At 41.1% G+C, this 20,488-nt stretch overlaps 2 protein-coding genes, 1 long non-coding RNA gene and 2 other non-coding genes across 5 annotated transcripts; 1 reads left to right on the forward strand and 4 right to left on the reverse strand.

Moving 5' to 3' along the window:
• Positions 1 to 1,548: 1,548 nt before the first annotated feature.
• On the reverse strand, positions 1,549 to 4,941 carry ccnb1ip1 (cyclin B1 interacting protein 1). The gene is made up of 3 exons (XM_016995394.2): positions 4,215 to 4,941; positions 2,776 to 3,109; positions 1,549 to 1,982 (listed from the first exon to the last, which is right to left on the reverse strand). The coding sequence occupies exons 1-3, from the start codon at positions 4,509 to 4,511 to the stop codon at positions 1,777 to 1,779; spliced, it is 837 nt and encodes a 278-aa protein (XP_016850883.1). The 5' UTR covers positions 4,512 to 4,941; the 3' UTR covers positions 1,549 to 1,776.
• Positions 4,942 to 9,326: 4,385 nt separating this feature from the next.
• On the reverse strand, positions 9,327 to 12,614 carry LOC103279555 (uncharacterized). Its single transcript, XR_009999878.1, has 4 exons — positions 12,509 to 12,614; positions 11,295 to 11,474; positions 9,987 to 10,049; positions 9,327 to 9,538 (listed from the first exon to the last, which is right to left on the reverse strand). It is a non-coding gene; the product is annotated as an uncharacterized LOC103279555 (long non-coding RNA).
• On the reverse strand, positions 9,689 to 9,834 carry LOC134292838 (small nucleolar RNA SNORA79). The gene has a single exon (XR_009999969.1). It is a non-coding gene; the product is annotated as a small nucleolar RNA SNORA79 (small nucleolar RNA).
• LOC134292845 (small nucleolar RNA SNORD126) lies at positions 11,146 to 11,223 on the reverse strand. Its single transcript, XR_009999976.1, has one exon. It is a non-coding gene; the product is annotated as a small nucleolar RNA SNORD126 (small nucleolar RNA).
• Positions 12,615 to 13,565: 951 nt separating the features above from the next.
• On the forward strand, positions 13,566 to 19,823 carry LOC103279556 (perforin-1). The gene is made up of 3 exons (XM_008115367.3): positions 13,566 to 15,544; positions 16,432 to 17,049; positions 18,472 to 19,823. Exons 2-3 carry the CDS (start codon positions 16,454 to 16,456, stop codon positions 19,631 to 19,633), a joined length of 1,758 nt encoding a protein of 585 aa, XP_008113574.2. The 5' UTR covers positions 13,566 to 15,544; positions 16,432 to 16,453; the 3' UTR covers positions 19,634 to 19,823.
• The last annotated feature ends 665 nt before the right edge of the window (positions 19,824 to 20,488 follow it).

Here is a 20,488-nt window from a genome sequence, read left to right on the forward strand (position 1 = left end):
AGTCTGTACCAAATGTCTCGGTATCGAGGCGACGGGATGGACTCCCAAACATCCTGGCACTGTTCCTGGCTTCAGGGAGGCTGAGGAGGCGGGGCCCTGTTTCGGAGCCGCACTCGGGCGAGGGTATGCCCTTCGCAGGGAGGCGCCGTCTTGGTCCTGCATCAGGGGCGTGGGGGCGTGGCTTCTGCCTGGCACCGCCCCTCCGCAACAATCAAAATGGCGGTAGTAGCCAAATCCCAGAGGAGGAGCATATTTGTAATGGCCATAGTCATAGAAATAAAATGGCGGATGCCTGCCTGGAGACCCTGGATTGGAACAAATAGAGGTGGCCACCGGGCTCCGAGACCGAGAACTCCACGAGGAAATCGAAGGTGAGCGGCGTCGGTGATGGGAGGTACCATGGGAGCCCCTATCATGCGGGCGGCTTCTAGCTGTGTCCTCTGGGGTCTAGCCACATCTACCAAGCTTGTGGCTGGAGGCTGAGGGGAAACAGATGCCCTCTTTCCACTCCAATGGGAGGGACAGTCTCAGGAGCAAGGGATGGCAACGCCAGCTTCAGAGCCGCTTGAGATTCAAGCCCCATAGCCAATGGGGATATCTGTGTTAATGCGGGTGAGCTTCCCAAAGTGTCCTCATGGGAGGAGTGATCCTGGGCAACTACCCGACTGGGTGAGCCTCTGTTTAATCGGGGACTTGAGGGCTTGGTGCCGACAAGTTGCCCCTTTTTCTTAGATTTTTTCTGGCCCTCCTTCAGTTTGGATCCCGCTTGGCCATGTTTAGATGATTTAGCCCTCTTTGGGGCTGTTGGAATCTGCTATCGCATCGCCTTCGTAGGCTTGCGAAGGCAGAATCAGTTTGGGGGAGGAATGTTCCTCTTGTCCCTCAGGGGAAGAAGCCCCTGGCGCTTCCGACGCTAGGCGTTTTTGTGTCCAGGCCGCCTCAGGGGCCATTGCTCGCTCGTAGAGTAGCACCTTAAGGCGGGATTCCCTGTTCCTCCAGGCTTGGGGAGTAAAAGCCAGGCAGATTTTACATGACTGGAGTAGGTGACTTTTCCCCAGGCATAGCAGGCACATAGAATGGCCGTTTGAATCGGGGAGCTTGCCCCCGCAGGCCCCACATTTTTTAAAGAAAGAGGTAGTACTCATGACTGGAGGAACTGGCCTGCGATCCAGGGAGCAGGAACAAAACGTAGTCAGGCGATCCGGGTCAGGTAGGTAACTGGTGATCAATAGAATAGTCAAACAGTCCGAATCAAAGCCAATAGTGATAGCAGGGAGTCCAAGAATAGTCAACTGTCTGAGTCAAAAACCATTAAAAATGGCGGAAAATCGCTAGAAGGAACCAACAAGCTGCTGCTGAGCTGCGGAAAAAGGAACTGGGGACGTAGTCCCCACCTCCGGGCATTTATACTACTGGGGAACATGGGCGGGGCCTCCGCCAAAAATGTTTCAAATTTAAGATCTAGAAGGTTCCGAAAAGCTGCGCAGGCGCAGGAATTAACCCATATGTGCCATTTCACAGACTACATGATGAAGAAGAGACAGGAAGTCTTTTACAAGAATAGTCACTGGGACATTTATTCTTCAATACAGGCTGCCTTGGTTTAAAGTTTCTATGGCTGGAATTTTCCAGGAAATATTTGGAGAGCCAAACAGCTTCTGGATTTCACCAAGTTTTTATTTTCTTGTTGTTTTAAATATAAGATTTGAGAAAAAATTATGCATAAATTAGAATTTCAAAAGGGCCAGAAGCAAGAAGATTGACACGTATTACAGTTCACATTCTCTTAATCTTGTAGGCTCTATTGCCTCCCGGTTGTTGTTCCTGATCATTGCCAGGTGAGACAAAGGAAAAGAAGCTGTGTCCAGACTCAGCCATTGGTGGAGAAGAGTCGAAGAAAGGTTTGAAATGGAAGTCTCCCTCGCCATGCCGGCCCTGGATACCTGTGGGAGTTGTATCCCCAGGGCGCCTGGCAATATTACCTGGAACATGCGAGTGAGAGATGTGCAATTAGTTAAAGGTCCGTAGTACCCTACAAATAAAACATTAACTAGATTAGTATGTCAATGCACAGCACACAATGATATAGAATCATAGAAATGGAAGAGAGCAAAGGGCCACCCAGTCAACACCCTGCCATGCAGGAACCATCACAACACTCTTGATAGATGGCCATCCAGCCTCTGCTTAAAAACAGTAGAGAAGGAAGGAGACTCCATCACTCTCTGAGGCAGTATATTCAATTGCCAAACAGTACAACAGACTTTCCATGGCAGAAATTTGAACAGTTATACTGTAGACCAAATCACAAGTCACTACACTGCAATGGTTCTCTGGCCAATACATGAATAACGCGGATGTAATCTAGGTAGGTTTAGAGAAAGAGGCACTTTCCAAATGCATGTAGCATTTCCTCATCCTCATTTTGTTCCTCTTTACAGTACCCTGTACTTTATTACTTTAACTTTATTATGTTTGAGTATTCTTCAAGGTATTACTAGAAATCCTACTACAGTACAACCCCTCTGTATAAATGGAGGACATGCCGCAAGACCTCCTGTAAACTGTGGATAATAGCAAATCCTATAATTTGATTTTACTTGGGCAAGAAATATACCATAGAATCACACTAGAGGACCTAGAAAGGCCCACAAACACTTCAAGGGAGGAATTATTTTTGTAGAATGGGTAGTTGAAACTGTGGCTGTCAAAGCTATGGATGCATGAGTCATATTGTATATGTGAACTACCAAAGCGAAGCACCATTTTCCTCACCCAAAGGGAAACCAAAGACAGCAGGCTGAGGCATCATGGGAGGCTCCTGGGCAGCTTCTTGGCTGGCTACTGCTATATTGCGCAAACGCAGGCTGTCATACAATCCCTGCAGTTTCTGGTACTGACGGTTGCGCTCCATGAGTTTCTCTGAGAGTTCTGTGAATTTCTTTTTGTATTCCTCCAGTACTTTCTTCAAAGAGGAGACCTCGCTCTTCATGGAGGACAGCTCAATGTCTTTACTCTGCAGTTGCTGGGTGTAGACTTTCTCCATCTGTTTCAGGTGGCCCTGTGCTTTACTATAGGTATATTCTTGGTACAAACGCTCCTGATGAACCTGCAAGGGGGAAAAAAACAAATAAATGAGAATCATGACAGAACGTTTTTAAAAAGGGATCAAACGTCAGTATATGTGACATTCAGATGCACCATCCTAACCCTGCAGCTAGCTTTCTCTTCTTTTTTTGGCATGATTCATCCCCAAAATGTTTAAGCTGTGCAGTAATTCAACAAAAACACTGCAAAAAATTGTAAAGATTTCATTATATGCGTTTTAGAAGAGTCACAGTTTAGTTTGAGAATTTGCTGTTGGGTTTTGTTATTTGAAAAACTAAAATGTTCTTTTATTTGTACAAGAAAATCTTGAGTTGAATATTTGATACATACTCATAGTTTATATTGTGTTTTCTGTTTTCTTCAAAAAAAGGGGGCTGGACTAGATTCTCTTGATGTTCCTTCTACTTCAATAGAGTTTGAAAAAAACAGAGAGAGGCATGTTGCGCATTATGTTGTTTGAGATAGTCAAGGTCAAGACAAAACACCAGCAGCTGAGAAGAACTAAAAGAAAAATGCATATTTTTTCAAAGTATTCAAATTCCTTTCTTCAGACTAGTAAAATCCAGCTTGAAAACAGAGATGTTGCCAGGTTAGAAAAATTAGGTGAAATGGCCTTGTTTTTGCATAATAAGATGTAAATGCCTTTCATACTCTGGAACTTTTTGATATACATGAGCACCTATTTGTTATGTTCATTAGAAGTATTGCATTTGTCCAATGATAGCTTATTATATTAATAGATATTTTGATCAGTATGAATTTACTGTCTGATGTCATTACTTACTTTTGCCGTAGTTTTTTAATGAGTACCTGGATTGGACTATATAACAATATTACCCATTCAAACAATTGCCACAGCATTTGGTCCTAGTTATTTGTGTCAAATGTATAAAGGCTCAGAGCTTTAAAATAAGTCTCATTTTTCTGATAATGTTTTCTGCTTCCCTCCCAGGCCAGGCATGGGCAAACTTCGGCCCTCCAGGTGTTTTGGACTTCAACTCCCATCGCCTGTTAGGAATTGTGGGAGTTGAAGTCCAAAACACCTGGAGGGCCAAAGTTTGACCATGCCTACCCCAGGCCTTCTCCATCTATAAAAATGTGTTTACCTGATAGGTCCAAAAAGCCAGAGCCCTGGAACTGATGTCTAGGATAATCTCTGGCCGCAGTCCGGCTAAAACCATGGCCTTATATTCCTCAGAAGGACTGAGTTCTGTCCGAACAATATCCAATTTGCCAGAAAGGGCGCTGGAGCAAGCTGGGCAGACGGCTGGCGAACGGCTGAACTCCCCACTGCCGTGTTGGTCGCAGAAAATGTGGGAGCAGGCCGTGACCCACGCATAGCCAGAAAGCTTGACTCGGCACTTGCGGTAATTGCAGAGAAGCATGTCCTCGCAGACAGACATGGTGATGGGGCCTTGGCAAATATATTACATGCACTTCCTATAGGATAGTATATATATAGCATTCAATGCACCTGTGAAGCAAAAGAAATATTAAAGCAAAATTTCAAAATTCCTTATGGCCACATAGTAGAGAACATCATTCATGAACCTTTAGTCCTTCCATTTACAATATCATGATCAGAACTGAGATTCGCTCTCAAATGCAAACAGTCCCCAGGAGGAACCCAATATATAAGTTAAAGGGCACAGAAAAGTCAAATGAAATTTTTAAAAAATGTTTTATACTCTAAATCTAAAAAAAAAAGCAATGATAATAAAAGCCAAGACCTATCTGTTCAAGGATCCTGTTTCCCACAGTAGTAAACTAAATTTCTCTAAGGTCCCATCTACACTGCAATATAATCCAGTTTCTGAATCCAGATAATAATAATAATAATAATTCTTTATTTATAACCCGCTTTTCTCCCTAATGGGACCTAAAGTGGCTCACAATATAATACAATACAAATTAAAGCACCATTAACAAAAACCCAAGACAAAAATCACACAAAGCATAATACCAGTAACATCCAGAAATAAGATATAAATAAATAGTAAGCATTAACAACATTTAAGACCAATTACAATTATTGTGGAGACTCATCAGTTAAATAGTATATTTCGCTAAGCTCAATGCAAATCGACCTTGCGGTTATTAGCAATTGATTTCATCCGTCAAAAGCTTTGAGATGTATTATATGGCAGTGCAAATCCAGCCCAAGATTACAAGCTGATCATGAAAAAAACACAATATTTCCCAAAGCCTTTCTAGTTCAATAGTGTTGCTTTATCTCTCTGTTGTACCCCGACTTGAACCATAATAATAATAATAATAATAATAATAATAATAATAATAATAATGATGATGATGATGATGATGATGTTAACAATAATAATAATACAACAAATCCAGCTGTCCATATTTGGGAGCATACTGTCACTTAACAGATATGAATTTAGCTGACAACATTGCACACGTGTATCCTCAACAAGTTTTAGTCCCTGTGAAATATCAGCAAGTATTAGCGGCTACAAATAAATAAACATCAGGTCTGTGAGTGCTATAAATTGTATTCTGCATGGAGAAGCATTTTGGTTTGGATATTTCCTTCCAGGTCTTGAATTATAGATCAGGTTTTATATTGCCTTAACACATGGGCCTATGGAAGTCGTTATGCTCCTATCAGATCTCCATCTTTAGAAAAATGGGAAATGACAACAACACACAAGGAAGATTGTTATGAAAGTAAAAGTATTCAAGGCTAGAGTCCTTTGCAGGTTCAAAATACATGTACTTCGCTGTCAGTTTTAAAGAGGAGTTGGCTAAATTAATGGTGGATCTGCATTCATGATGGGCTTTGAAGTCCTTCTAAAACTTTGAGGCCCTGAGTTTATGAAGGAGCACAAACAGCTTATTGTTAATGCATTGATGTTGTTTGTGGGTTTCCCTGAAGTAACCCACGAGCTGTATTAATCATAGAATCATACATATAATCAGAGTTGGAAAGAGACCTCATGGGCCAGCCAGTCCAATCCTCTGCCAAGAAGCAGGAAATAATAATAATAATAATAATAATAATAATAATAATAATTATTATTATTATTATTATTATTATTTTATTTTTTATACCCCACCCCATTTCCCCGAAGGGACTTGGGGAGGCTTACATGGGGCCAAGCCCAAACATCAAACAATATAAAAACAAAGCAATAAAACAAGTCAATCAATAATAAAACAAATCATAAAAGATCACATGAATATAATCTCCAAGTAACAGCTTAGTCATATGCTTCTTTACTGAAAGGTAAATTCCAATAATTCAATTGGGATTTTAAAAGTGAGGGAGAAAACTTATTATAATAATTATGTAATGGATGAAATTAAAATAAGTAGAAATAACAGAATTGCCAGGAAAATCACATTCAAAGCACCCCTGACAGATGGCCATCCAGTCTCCTCTTAAAAGCTTCCACCACACTCCAGGGCAGAAAGTTCCACTGCTGGACAGCTCTCTCAGTGAGGAAATTCTTCCTAATGTTTAGGTGGAATCTCCTTTCCTGTAGTTTAAAGCCATTGTTCCATGTCCTAGTCTCCAGGGCAGCAGAAAACAAGCTTGCTCCCTCCTCCCTATGACTTCCCTTCACGTATTTGTACATGGCTATCATGTCTCCTCTCAGCCTTCTCTTCTGCAGGCGAAAGATGCCCAGTTCTTTAAGCCGCTCCTCATAGGGATTGTTCTCCAGACCCTTGATTGTTTTAGTCGCCCTTTCAAAATGGCAACCAGTTCTTAGAAGCACATATCTTTGTCCTTCATGTGGGTGGTTTTAAATCCTAAAGTATAGATGAGGCCTGGGCAAACTTGGGCCTTCCCTCCAGGTGTCTTGGATTTCAACTCCCACCATTCCTAACAGCCTCAGGCCTTTTCCTTTTTCCCCTCAGCCGCTTAAGCGGCTGAGGGGAAAAAGGAAAGGGCCTGAGGCTGTTAGGAATGGTGGGAGTTGAAATCCAAAACACTTAGAGGGAAGGCCCAAGTTTGCCCATACCTGGTATGGGTGAAGATTGGATATTTGTGTGTGTGTGTGTGTGTGTGTGAGGGGGAATAAGGCAAGAAAATAATACACACTCCTCCCTCTGAAGCTTCCTGTCGCTTTGCTTTTCGAACCACTTTTAAACTTTCCCGCCTTTTCTATTAAACCCTGAGGGACCTGGAAGCAACCATTGCCGATTGAAGGGGTGGGCAAGGAGAGAGAATAGCAACAGAGCATACCATTCTCTGAAAGGCAGAGGGGGTTAAACTGAAGGGATGAATCCTTGGCCTTTTCAAAATGGCACCCAGTTCTTAGAAGTGCATAGCTTTGCCCTTCACGTGGGTGGTTTTAAATCCATTTTGCTGAGGAAGTTCTCACAGGAAACACCAACATATTTCCCCTTCATTAGAAAATATTAAAAATTATGCAACTCTGCTTAGGACAAATGATGAAAACTACTTGAAGCATTTTTTTCCTGTCTCCACAAGAGCACTTTTAGGCCTCATTTATATTGCCATAAGGATGCGGTTTTAAACTGCATTGTATGGTCAATGTACAGTACTCATATACAGTATTCTCTCACTTATCCAACATAAACGGGCTGGCAGAACGTTGGATAAGCGAACATGTTGGATAATAAGGAGGGATGAAGGAAAAGCCTATTAAACATCAAATTAGGTTATTTTACAAATTAAGCATCAAAACATTGTTATACAACAAATTTGACAGAAAAAGTAGTTCAATACACAGTAATACTATGTAGTAATTACTATATTTATGAATTTAGCACCAAAATATCACGATGTATTGAAAACGTTGACTACAAAAAAGCATTGGATAATCCAGAATGTTGGGTGAGACTCTATATTTCTCCTCAGTCATGAAAACCATACGCAAGCCATATTCCCTCAGCCTCAAGAGGAAAGCAAGAGGAAGACACTGAACAAATCTTGCCAAGAAAACCTTGATGTTGTCCAAGGCTTTCATGGCCAAAATCATTGGGTTGTTTTCTAGGCTGTATGGCCATGTTCCAGAAGCATCCTCTCCTGACGTTTCTCCTGATGGACCACTCAAACAACCATGTCAAACAACTCCCATCTTGTCTCTTTGCATCGGCTGGAGGCCCCTATCCGCAATAACATGCTATGCTAGTTTTATATATATGTATATGTGTGTATATATATATATATATATACACACACACATACGTGATTATATATAAATATATATACAATATAATTTACAATATGTAATTATAACATATTATATATACATATGATATTCATATTATATTGTAATACGATAGAATACTAATACAATATAATATTAATTATATATCATATTTTACATGTATTACTACTAATAATATTACAGTATGTTGATACAGTACAATATAGTAATTTGTTACCAGTATTGTACTATACTAATATAATATTGTATGTAAATTTAATTTGTAAGCCGCTCTGAGTACCCTTCGGGGTGAGAAGGGCGGCATATAAATGTAGCAAATAAATAAATAAATAAAATGTCAGACTAGAGAGAAGCCACTGAAATCCACAAGCATGTGGACAATTTCAAGAGAGGAAACCATGAAAATAAAGAAAATCTGGCTACCAGCATTAAAAAAAAAACACTAAAGCCTGAACAGTAAATTAAAAACACTTGGATAACGGGAATTCCAGACAAGAAACAATCAGGGCTAGCTAACATCTCCCAACAAAGGATTTTCCCCAAGAAAGAAACAGCCAGGCTTTGAAACTGCAAGGCTATTCAATGCTAACCAACCTAGCCAATTGCAGCATTCACACTTACCTCCAACAGACATGACTTCTTTCTCCCACCCTGGACTATCCAGATATATAAACCCAATTTACCAAGTTTCCAACAGACCTCACATCCTCCGAGGATGCCTGCCATAGATGTGGGCAAAACATCAGGAGAGAATGCTTCTGGAACATGGCCATACCACCTGAAAAAACTCACAGCAACCCAAACCTCTTGATGTTTATTAAGGCTTACTAACACAACATTGAGAAAGGTTATTTTACAACACTTAAGACCTGACAAAATTATGAATTGCTTCTTTTTCATTGTATTTAATTTTGCATCCAAAATTTCTCCCAGAACAGGACACAAGGAAGTTAGTGGTCTCTTATTGCAGCTTTAATTTCACATTATAATCTGTTCACATTTAGGTTATTTTGTGATGTAGTCAATATTAAGAAAACATCAGTTCCAAAAAAGAAGTCAACCATTTATATTTATTAGGATTAAACCTCTTAAATGTGACAATACAGAGCTGTTATATTCATTCAGACATTAATTTTATTTGCAAATGGGTTCCACACATCTCTTCCAAAAGAGACTAAAGATGCATTATGGGTAAAATGCTCTCTTCCATCAACTTTTCCTGCAGGAAACTGGGAAACCTTTTCTTTTCAAACTCATCTTCAACATCCCTGTGGGAAAGAAAATATACAAATACTTAAAAATAAGTCAATCAATGAAGAAAACAAACATCAAAATCCTCATTCCATTCACTATTTTGCCTACACATTCATATTACACACTCAACAAGAGCAATGTCAAGCCATGTTCTAAAAGCCTCAGAATGTTTGACCCCGCAAAGTTCAACGGTGCTACCGGACAGCCAAACCTATCCAAGACACCTTGAGTGAAGAAAGGCCAATTTTTATATCTGATGACACAAAATCTTACTGTCCAAGGCTTATGACAGCAAGAGGAACAGTCATCATGAGCTTCTATATGTTTATTATGCTAAGCCATGCCCATTCTCCCTTAAATCTCTACTGAGGCACTGAATCTTAGGAATGCCTCATCCTAACAAGGAGATTCTCCTACATAAATAGCCAAAACAACTGCCTTGGACTGAAACTCCGTACTTACATTATTTTTGAAGGAGAGAGGACACATCCATATTGTGTTCCTACTTCTTCAGAACTCTCATCCCTGTAACAAATAATAATTCTTTAACTATTGATACTAAAAATGCTGATCACACCTGTAATTCCTTTTATGCTACAAAAGCCCATTTCTTCTCTACTACAGACTTCGTTGTTATACAGTTTAAGATTTAATGAACTGCAAATAAGGAACAAACAAGTCCCATGAACCTGATACAACATTGTCTGAGAAACAATTCAGTTAACTGAAAACATGCAGCTTTCTAAACCATATTATTACGCTATGTAACCAATTTTTTTAAAAAAAAATCTGTTCCTGGATTGAAAAATCTTATATTCTGTTTGAGTGTTTACTTTGACAGTAGTTTTTCTACTCCAAAAATTTCATTTTTGTGGCTGCCACAAACTATGTCGAATTGGTTGAGATTCAATAAGATACTCATTGAAAAACTATAGCAAAATGTGCTGCAAGATATCCATCCCGCAAAAACAAAAATTTTGCAATTTAATAGACCTTTTCAATGTTTTTATGATAGAACCAATTAGGAAATGACACTTATAACCCAGGAACGACAATTGTGTTATATAGCATTATCATTAAACCACTTGGACTGTAATAAATGTTGCCCTTTGTGTGTTTATATGCCTCCAAGTAGCTTGTTGACTTAGAGACTCCACAAATTTTGTGTTTTATTAGGCAAGGAATATCTCAAGTTTTGTCAGTTCCTTCCTCTAAAACAGTGGTTCCCAACCTTTGGGTCTCCAGGTGTTTTGGACTTCAACTCCCAGAAATCCCAGCCAGCTTACCAGTTGTAATGAACTGTGGGAGGCGAAGCACAAAACACTTGGGAGGCCCAAAGGTTGGGAACCACTGCTCTAAAGCGCTAGCCTACAGCACATGGGATTTCTTGGCAGCCTCCCACTCAAGTACTAACCAGGGCTGGCCCTACTTAGCTTCCACATAAAGAAAACAATGTCTGGTAGTCACGTCTAATTATCTATATCTTCCAAGAAGATAAACCACTATGGCATTTGTATAGCATAATAACCTATAACCAGAACTTGTAGCATCATGACTGGATAAGGATATTCATAAATACACATTACTGACACCCATCAGCCATTTTGTCCAAAGGGAGAAGCATCTGCTCAGGGCATGTTTATAATCAGGGTTAATCAGGTGAAACACGGACAGAACATGCAGTTCATCATAGCAGACTCGCTAAACTTCTCAGCCAGAAAAAAAACCAATTGAGTTTCTACTACTTCACACAAGGAATCAAGATCATACCTTTCCTACACTGCTACCAGGTTATTAAAAACCTAGGCATTTTCAGAATTTGCTTAGCCCATCTTGGAATGCAACCGCTCCTCAGAAAGTTTCAAGGTGTTCTTGCCAAAACTGTGCTTTCCATTGAGATCTGACACAGTTTTGATGATGCAGGTGCTTCAACCCGTCCATTTTTTCCTGCTGAACAGAAGAATGGGACAAATATTAACAGAACACACATGTAAAGGTTAAAAAACTTGGATGACTCAAAACTTAAGGGGAATCAGACAAGAAAAAGGAGGTGCTTCAATGCTAACATACCAAATTTGAAGATAGGAAAGGAAACCTGTCCAAAGCTGGCATGGTTAATCTAATCCAAGATATTTACAAGAAACATACTGTTATAATTATGAATATAAAATTTAATTTAAAAATATTTGAAAAAAAACATCTATTGAAATACTCATTTGGATACATATGGGTGGATTCTGACTTAACTGGAGCTCAAAACAACCTGAACTCTCAAACAGCTGGCAAAAAATTGAATACCCCAATTTAAATGCAAATTAAAATCAAATCAATTCTAATTGCTTAATTGAAATTGGGTAATGCATTCACAAAACTGTTTTTACAATAGAGTAAAACTGCATTTATTTGTCTTACTTGCATTTAATTACTCGCTGTATTTCAATATTAATACGGATTAAATCAATCCAGGCTTTATGGTAAGGTATAGTATGGGGAATAGCATTAGTTAGGCCTATTTTTAAGATTAACTCTCAAGCAGCCAGAAACTCTATTTAGCATCTACCAAGCCCAATAACTGAGAATTTACTGTATATCAATACAACTCATTTAATAGAAAATGTAACACCTGGTTTATAAAAAGGCTGGATATATTATTATGACTGCATAAAGATAGCTGGATATCACTTTTGGATAGCGTGGTGGCTTGTATGTTCTAATAGTAGTTTATTTTCTAATATTTTTGTATTGTCAGCATGCCCTTTTTGATTTGCATTTTATGAGTTCTAAATGTAGTTTTGATGCATGTAAATATTAATACAAATATTCTTTCCGAGTTACTGAACAGCATGTTTAAAGCGCCCGGGACCCAAAACACGTTGCAAATTGGATGTAATATAATATAATTTAAAAAATTGACCTACCCTGTATCCCTCTTCCTATTGTGACTCCTTCCAAAATCATAATAAAGACGGATGGCAAAAACTCACCTTGGATTAGCAATGGATGCAATTGCAGAGAGCAAACCCAGTCTCACCACCGCCATGGTACAGAGGAAGAAGAAAGAGGAAGTGGAGAGGCGGGAGATAAAGTAGTAGCACCCTGTCTTGCTATTGGCTGAGAAGGCGAGCCAATCATTTCTTCCCCTGGAGGCGGGAAGCTGGGCTTTCACTAGCCCAGATTCTGGGGATGCATCTACGCTGTGGAATAAATGCAGTTTGGCACCACTTGAACTATCATGGCTCAATGCCAAGGGATCCTGGAACTTGTAGGTTGGTGAATTACCAGCCTTGCAAAACCACATCTTCTGCAATACCATAGCACTGAAACCTAGGCTTAAATTTGGCTCCTTAGCCAAATTCCAGCTTTTGTGCAACAATGCTTTATTCTCGAGCTTTCAGCTCAACAAACACTGTTCTTTGCTCATTTTTATGCTGTTTGTTTACAAGTGGGAAAAGGAAAACTGAAAGCCTAGTATTTCTGTTTGAAATTCTCTACTGCAATCGGTGATTAATCATGAGAGCAAGTCAGGCTGCACGCTGTTTGTGCAGCGGTGTCACCATGATCACAGATTCGGAGAAAAGCAAAACATCAGCAGCATTTGTCTGTAAACAGACAGGCATGAAGTTTGAACAGTAAAGCAAAATGATTGCGATCAAAGTTGGTTGAAAACTGCTTTTCTAAATGATCTTCTGGTACCTTCGCTTTTGGCCTGCAGAAGTGGGATATCCAAATCATCATGAAATTTCAGCCACGGCAGAAGAAGATACCATCCTTGTCCAGAGTAAGTTTGTGGTGCTGGAAATAAGTATGTTTTGCCTAGAGTTGGAAGAAACCTCCAGGGCCATCCAGTCCAAACCCCTACTATTCAGGAACACAACCAAAGCCCTCCTGGCAGAGAGTCATCCAGATTTTGCTTAAAGACCTCCGTAGAAGAACACTTTACCAGGCAGCATATTCTACTGCAGAATAGCTCTTACCATCAGGAAGTTCTTCCTAATGTTTAGGTTTTTTTGTGTGTCAGGAGTGACTTGAGAAACTGCAGGCTGCTTCTGGTGTGAGAGAATTGGCAGTCTGCAAGGACGTTGCCCAGGTGACGCCCAGATGTTTTTGATGTTTTCACCATCCTTGTGGGAGGCTTATCTCATGTCCCCGCTGGAGCTGATAAAGGGAGCTCATCCGCACTCTCCCCGGGTTGGAGTCAAACCAGCAACCTTCACCGCCACCGTGGGAATGTTTAGGTGGAATCTCTTTTTCCTGAAATTTGAATCCATTGCTCCATTGTATCCTAGTCTCTCTGGATCAGCATAACACTTACCTCCTCCTCAATGTGACAGCCTCTCAAATATTTAAACATGGCACTCATGTCCCCTCTCAGCCTTCTTTTCACCAAGTTTAACATACCCAGCTCCCTCAACCACTTCTCATAGCGCTTGGCTTCTAAACCTTTGATCATTTTGGTTGCCCTTCTCTGGACACGTTCCAGCTTGTCAATATCTTTCTTGAACTGTGCCCAGAACTACAAACTGTTCCAAGTGAGGTCTGACCAAAGCAGAATAGAGTGGGACTATGACTTTCCTTGATACTATATTCATAGAATCATAGAGTTGGAAAAGACCTCACAGCCAACCAGTCCAACCCACTGCCAAGAACAGGAAAATCGCATTCAAACCACCCCTGACAGATGGCCATTCAGCCTCTCTTTAAAAGCTTCCAAAGAAGGAGTCTCCACCACAGACTGGGGCAGAGAGTTCCACTGCTGAACAGCTCTCACAGTTAGGAAGTTATTCCTAATGTTCTGGTGGAATCTCCTTTCCTGTAGTTTGAATCCATTGTTCCGCGTCCTAGTCTCCAGGGCAGCAGAAAACAAGCTTGCTCCCTCCTCCCTATGACTTCCCCTCACATATTTATGCATGGCCATCATGTCTCCTCTCAGCCTTCTCTTCTGCAGGCTAACATGCCCAGCTCTTTGATCCGTTCCACATAGGGCTTTTTCTCCAGATCCTTGATCATTTTAGTCACCCTCCTCCTATTGATGCAGAGCAGAATCACATTGGATTTTTTAGCTGCCACATCACACATTCATGTTCAGCTTGTGGTCTATTAAGACTCCTAATTCCTTTCACATGCACTTTTTCAAGCCGTGTATCACCCATTTCGCATTTCATTTTTATTGCCAAACAGTAGTACCATACATTTGTCCCTTTTGAAATACATTTTGTTAGTTTTGACCCAGCTCTCTAATACGTATGTTAATGGTAATTTTGTATTCTGATCCATATCTGGAACCCCAATTTGTGTCATCAGCAAATATGATAGGTGTGCCCTCTATTCCAGTGTCCAAATCTTTGTGACCTGGAAATCCCAAATATACCAACACATCCACCTTCATTTCGTTTCCTCCCTTCTGACTTGATTGTTCGTTTTGAGTCTACAGTCTGACAGAGGAGAGTGTAAAACAGTCACTTCCTATTCTACAAACTTGGAAATACCTCCTTGCTGTTAAACTCTGTTAAGTGGCAAATTTTCCCGCAAAAAATAGAATAAAATAGAGTTCTGTTTTGTTATAAAAATTTGTCTCCAACTGGCTAATGCACATTGGGCAGAAAAATGCCAGCCCTTCAAATTGAATCCAGATACTAGATGATCTTTGTGTTTGAAAAGCTGAATGACTAATGCCAAAGATGATGCCAGCGCTTAAGAATTGACTTCTTATGATTTCATCCAATTTTATTCATGTATAGCCCACTCCCCCACCTCCACATATTCAGGCTCAAGGCAGCTTACAGAATATTAAAACCTCTGCACACAGACAGACCACCATTCAGAAGAGCTAACAGAGAAGTCCTCCCTCTTGGGTTTTTTTTCCCCTTCTTTTTTCCAATTCCTCAATAATTCGAGCCAAATGCGCTGGAAGTGGAATTTGGAGCCACTCGAAAGGAAAACAAAAAACAAAAACAGGCAGACCGACCGCATTTACTGAGCTTGTCATTGGAAATAGCCTTGTCTGCTGAAAGAAAGAGCCGGTGAGTTTTAAAAACCTTCCTTATGTTCATAACCTTGGCTCAGAGAAGCCAAAGAGGAAAGTAGGTCAGTAAGACAGGGAGGGATTTGAAACAGACAGTGCTGGGAAAGATGGAGATCAAAAGGACAATTGTTGTCAAATGGTCTGATACATTTTGGAAATGAGAGAAGCTGGGTGGCAGAGCTATGGATGTCAGAGTCCTTGAAAAAAAAATATATATATTCCTCCACTGAGCTGCTATGAACGAGTTTCAGCAAAACCCAGACAGATTGGGGAAAACTGAAAGGCACAACAGATTGTACCATTGTCCAAAACAGACAATGACACAATCTGTTGTGCCTTTCAGTTTTCCCCGATCTGTCCAGGGTTTGCTGAAACTCGCTCATAGCGGCTCAGTGATGTTTTTCTCCCCTCAAGCACTCTATTGTTGTGAGTAGGGATGGGCGAGCATTTCATCTCTTCTAGTTGCCCAAAACCACAATTGCTCTCATATCTGGAATAGACAGAATGTGAGATTTAAAATATCTGAATGCCAGGAAACCCAGACTGGCAAATTTTGATGTCTGATGCTTGGGTTTGAATTTGAAGTTGGTTGCATTTACACTGTAGAATTAGTGCAGTTTAACACACCTATAGAAAGAATCATGGGAATTGTATCCTGGTGGGGCACCAGAACTCTTTGGCAGAGAAGGATTGTAAAACTACCACTCCTGTGATTGCATACCACAGTGTAGATGTGCCAGTGGCTACAATTAAAAGTAGTGAAGTCTCCTGCATGTTTAATGGGTTCTTAATTGGGTTCTTTGGAGGAATAGTGAAATACAAATCTGAGGAATACATGAAAAACATATAACCAAGCACTCTTTTCTTATTCCTGGAATGATTTAGGGGCCAACTTTTCCCCTCTGGGATGAAGGATCCTAGCAGAACTACTATGTTCAAGCATCACATCTTCCTGGAGTGTCTCCTGATTTTGCTTTCCTTTCTCCGGCCAGTAGCTACAGGCCATTGCCAACTGTTCCCAAGATCCATCTGCAGGAAGCCGGCTCCCTTTGTTCCTGGATATAACTTCATTGGTGAAGGGGTTGACATCACTACTCTGGCCAGGAAAGGGGCATATGTAGTGGATGCCAGCCGGTGGCAAGGACCCAATGGAACATGCACCTTATGCCGAAATCCTCTAATGGCTGGGCAGCTACAGAGACTCCCCTTGACCAGTGTGGACTGGCGGGCACATGGGAATTGCCATCGGCAAGTGAGCAGCTCGGTGGAGAACTCAGATGTGGACGTGGCCCACTCCATGGCCAGGGACGTGAGCAACGACTGGGAAATCGAACTGGGGTTGCCTACAGAGGCACCAAATAACTGGCAAAAAGAGCTAGGGCTTTCCAAGGCCCGGGTAGCCTTTGCAGGATCTCAATCCCAAATGACACTCTATGCGCATGAGAAATCTTTGCAGGACAGGCACAGCTTTGTGAAGCAGGAGATCTCCTGTGAACACTACCGGTAAGCATCACTGGCACCACAAAAAGTTAATGCAATGGATTTAAGAGGAGGGGTCTCTCATTAAGAGCGTGTCCTCTGTCTTCTGCATCAAGTCTTATGCCGCAACACACATACCCTCCCCCATTCCAAGAACTGAACATTTATTTTACCTGGAACAACCTCTGCAGAAGTTTTGCCAGGTAGTTTGAGGTATAAACACACAGCTATATCAGTTTGATATCACTTAGTTCTGTTCTGGAGAATCTTGGGATCTATTATGGTGAGGTACAATAGGTTCTCCACTTTTGTGTGGGTCAGAACTCCAGCAAAAGTGGGAAACCATGCATTTTTTTTTTTAATGCAACTTTTCTGTACCGGAGAGAACACCTTTCTAAGAATCTCTAGGTCCTCCACTGGAAGTGTTATCTCGAGGAATCTCTAGGTCTTCCAGCGCAATTCTGTGGTCATCTTCTGCCAGAAACTGGCCATAGAGTCATCCTACAAGACCTAGAAATTCTTAATAGGGAACATCTTAATCGCATCCACTTATAATCAAATTCACAAAAGCTAAATGAGCAGGGGTCCAACTTTATTTAAGAGTCTTTTCTCAAGAGTCCCAGTCCTAGATCTGTACTAGATCTTCCAAGATAGTCTGATTTAGTTCTTAATAGTTTTTCTCAGAATCATAATTGCCCTAAGAATCTTACTTGCCATCTGGCAGACGGTACAGGGTAGGAAAGACAAGGACAAACAGAGAGATAGCTTTTATCCTAAAGCTGTGGTTATGTTGAACTCCATGGTTTTGCACTGGTGTGGCATTGGGGGCTATATGGTGATGGCTGGAATGTGGAGGTATGGGTATGTGATTTTGTGGTGTGTGCTAGGGAAGGAATTTAATTTCATTGTGCAATAGTGCAACGACAATAATGCTATTCTATACTTCGGGGGAATGAACTAGACTCTAAGGATACATCTACACTGTAGAATTAATGCCGTTTTAAATCACTTTAACTGTCAGGGCTCAATGCTATGGAATCCTAGGATTTGGCATCAGCATGCTTTGGCAGAGATGGCTAAAGACCTTGTAAAATTGCAACTCCTATAAATCCATAGCATTGAACCATGGCAGTTAAAGTAGTGTCAAGCTGCATTAATTCTACAGTGTAGACCAGTTATTCCCAAACAGTGGTTGTCCGTTGTGAATCTGCAACCTTTGGTGGTTGAGGCTGCTAGGAGTTGAAGTCCAAAACACCTGGAGGAGTAGAGTTTAAGAAGCACCAGTGTAGGTGCAACCTAAGAAAGAAGCCCAAATACCCCACGAAACAACAAATCTCCAGATTACTCAGGAAGCGATAATGTTAATTTTAAAAAAATAACTACATAATGTAGATGCACCCAAAGAGACATATTTTCTCATATTCTCTTTCTTTTTGTCCTGATCAGGTTAAGACTCCAAAATCCTCCCCTACTGTCCCAGTACTTCTCCCGTGCGCTGGAGAGGCTGCCAAGGAAGTCCAATCTTGAGGAGTACCAGCAGTTTATTAACATCTATGGCACGCACTATATCAGCCACGTCAGGTTGGGAGGGCGAGTGCGCCACCTCTTAGCTGTGCGCACTTGCACTATGGCCTTGGCAGGTTTCACAATTTCCAAGATCAAGGACTGCCTCAATTGGGAGGTTAGTTTGGGACATGAATTGATCTTTGGATCCAGTTCCCTCAAGTCCAAGTGCCAAGAGCTCTGGGGAGCAAAGGGCTGGGGAAACTTTTATGACATCTACAGTGGACAACGCACAGAGGTGGTGGGAGGAGACCAGCGGGTGGAGATGCTCTTCTCGCAAACCGGAGAGGTCCAGCGCTTTTCGGAATGGATGGAGACGGCGAAAACAAAACCTGGTTTGATCTCTTTCTCCCTCCTACCTCTTCATATGTTGTTGCCCCGATCAGATCCAAGGAGGGACTTGTTGAAGCGAGCCATTGTGGGTCATATCAACCAGAGAGCCCTTAAGAGGGACTGCCCACAAGACTGCCCATCCTGGAGCACCCAAAACTCAGAGAAGAGCTGCACATGTAAATGCCAAGCCGATGCTGTCGTCAATGACATGTGTTGCGCCTGGGAACGAGGCCGGGCACGTCTCAGCTTCACTATTTTCACTGGTGCCAACCTTTGGGGCGACCAAGTCACCGCCACCGACGCCTACGTCAAGGTTTTCTTCCAAGACCAGGAAAGGCGGACCAAGGTAGTCTGGAACAACAACAACCCCAACTGGACTGAAACTGTGGATTTTGGGGCCGTGACGCTGATGGCGCACAACCCCTTTACAGTGGAACTGTGGGACGACGACGTCTGGCACGACGACCTGCTGCAGAAATGTCGTGGCAATTTGGTGGCCGGAGGAGGCACCGTTGGGCTCACTTGTCATTCACGTTATGGGCACATCGAATTTTCTTACTTGTTGGAGTGTGGACGCACATTGGGAGGCCCCAGTTGTTATGACTATGTCCCCTTACAGCTGCCAACATCATATTTCAGCAACACCAGTTCTCCGTTCCGTGCTTTATCTTTGTCTCATATGTTTCAGGAAGACTTTCAGCTGCAGGAGTAGGACAAACCCGAACAAAGCGAAGGATAAGACTGGAATAAAGCTGCTGAGCAAGTAAGGCAAATGCAAGCCTGATAACACTATGTAACACAATTTTTGTTCTTGGGTTATAAATGTCATTTCCGAATTGAATGTATCATAAAAAACATGGAAAAGGTTTATTAAACTGCAAAACCTTTGTTTTTCTGGGCCATCCTGCAGCACATTTTGCTATAGTTTTTCAATGACTATCTCATAGGGTCTGAATCAATTCAACATAGTTTGTGGCAGCCACAAAAATGACGTTTCTGGAGTATAACAATTACATTTGAAGTAAGTGCCGCACAATTAAACCGGAAATAGCACTTTCAACCCAGAAACAGGACATTTTAAAAAATGTGCTACTTAGTGTAAAAGGGGCCAGATGGATCTAAGGGTGCTAACTGCTTTGTGATAAGTTTTATGTATATGATAATATGTAATTTTAAGTGATTAAATGAACCAAAGGATGATAATAGTCTCTGGCTCCCTATCTCTGGGTGATAGGGCAGGTTATAATATTATAGTAGAGTCTCACTTATCCAGCATAAACAGGCCAGCAGAATGTTGGATAAGTGAATATGTTGGATAATAAGGAGGGATTAAGGGAAAGCCTATTAAACCTAAAATTACATTATGATTTTACAAATTAAGCACCAAAACATCATGTTTTACAAGATATTGACAGAAAAAGCAGTTCAATACATAGCAATGTTATGTAGTAATTACTGTATTTATGAATTTAGCACCAAAACATCACAATGTATTGAAAAGATTGACTACGAAAACATTGATTACTAAAAGGCAGACTGCATTGGATAATCCAGAACACTGGATAAG

The sequence above is a fragment of the Anolis carolinensis genome, chromosome 6, assembly GCF_035594765.1.
Source record: "Anolis carolinensis isolate JA03-04 chromosome 6, rAnoCar3.1.pri, whole genome shotgun sequence".
Taxonomy (NCBI): Eukaryota; Metazoa; Chordata; class Lepidosauria; order Squamata; family Dactyloidae; genus Anolis; species Anolis carolinensis.

Coding starts and splice junctions, on each gene's coding strand:
- ccnb1ip1 (XM_016995394.2), bottom strand. CDS start 4,511: ATGTCTGTCTGCGAGGACATGCTTCTCTGCAATTACCGCAAGTGCCGA. Junction 3,110..4,214: donor TGGCTTTTTGGACCTATCAG/GTAAACACATTT, acceptor TCCCCCTTGCAG/GTTCATCAGGAGCGTTTGTA. Junction 1,983..2,775: donor TGTCTTTGGTTTCCCTTTGG/GTGAGGAAAATG, acceptor CGCATGTTCCAG/GTAATATTGCCAGGCGCCCT.
- LOC103279556 (XM_008115367.3), top strand. CDS start 16,454: ATGAAGGATCCTAGCAGAACTACTATGTTCAAGCATCACATCTTCCTG. Junction 17,050..18,471: donor ATCTCCTGTGAACACTACCG/GTAAGCATCACT, acceptor TGTCCTGATCAG/GTTAAGACTCCAAAATCCTC.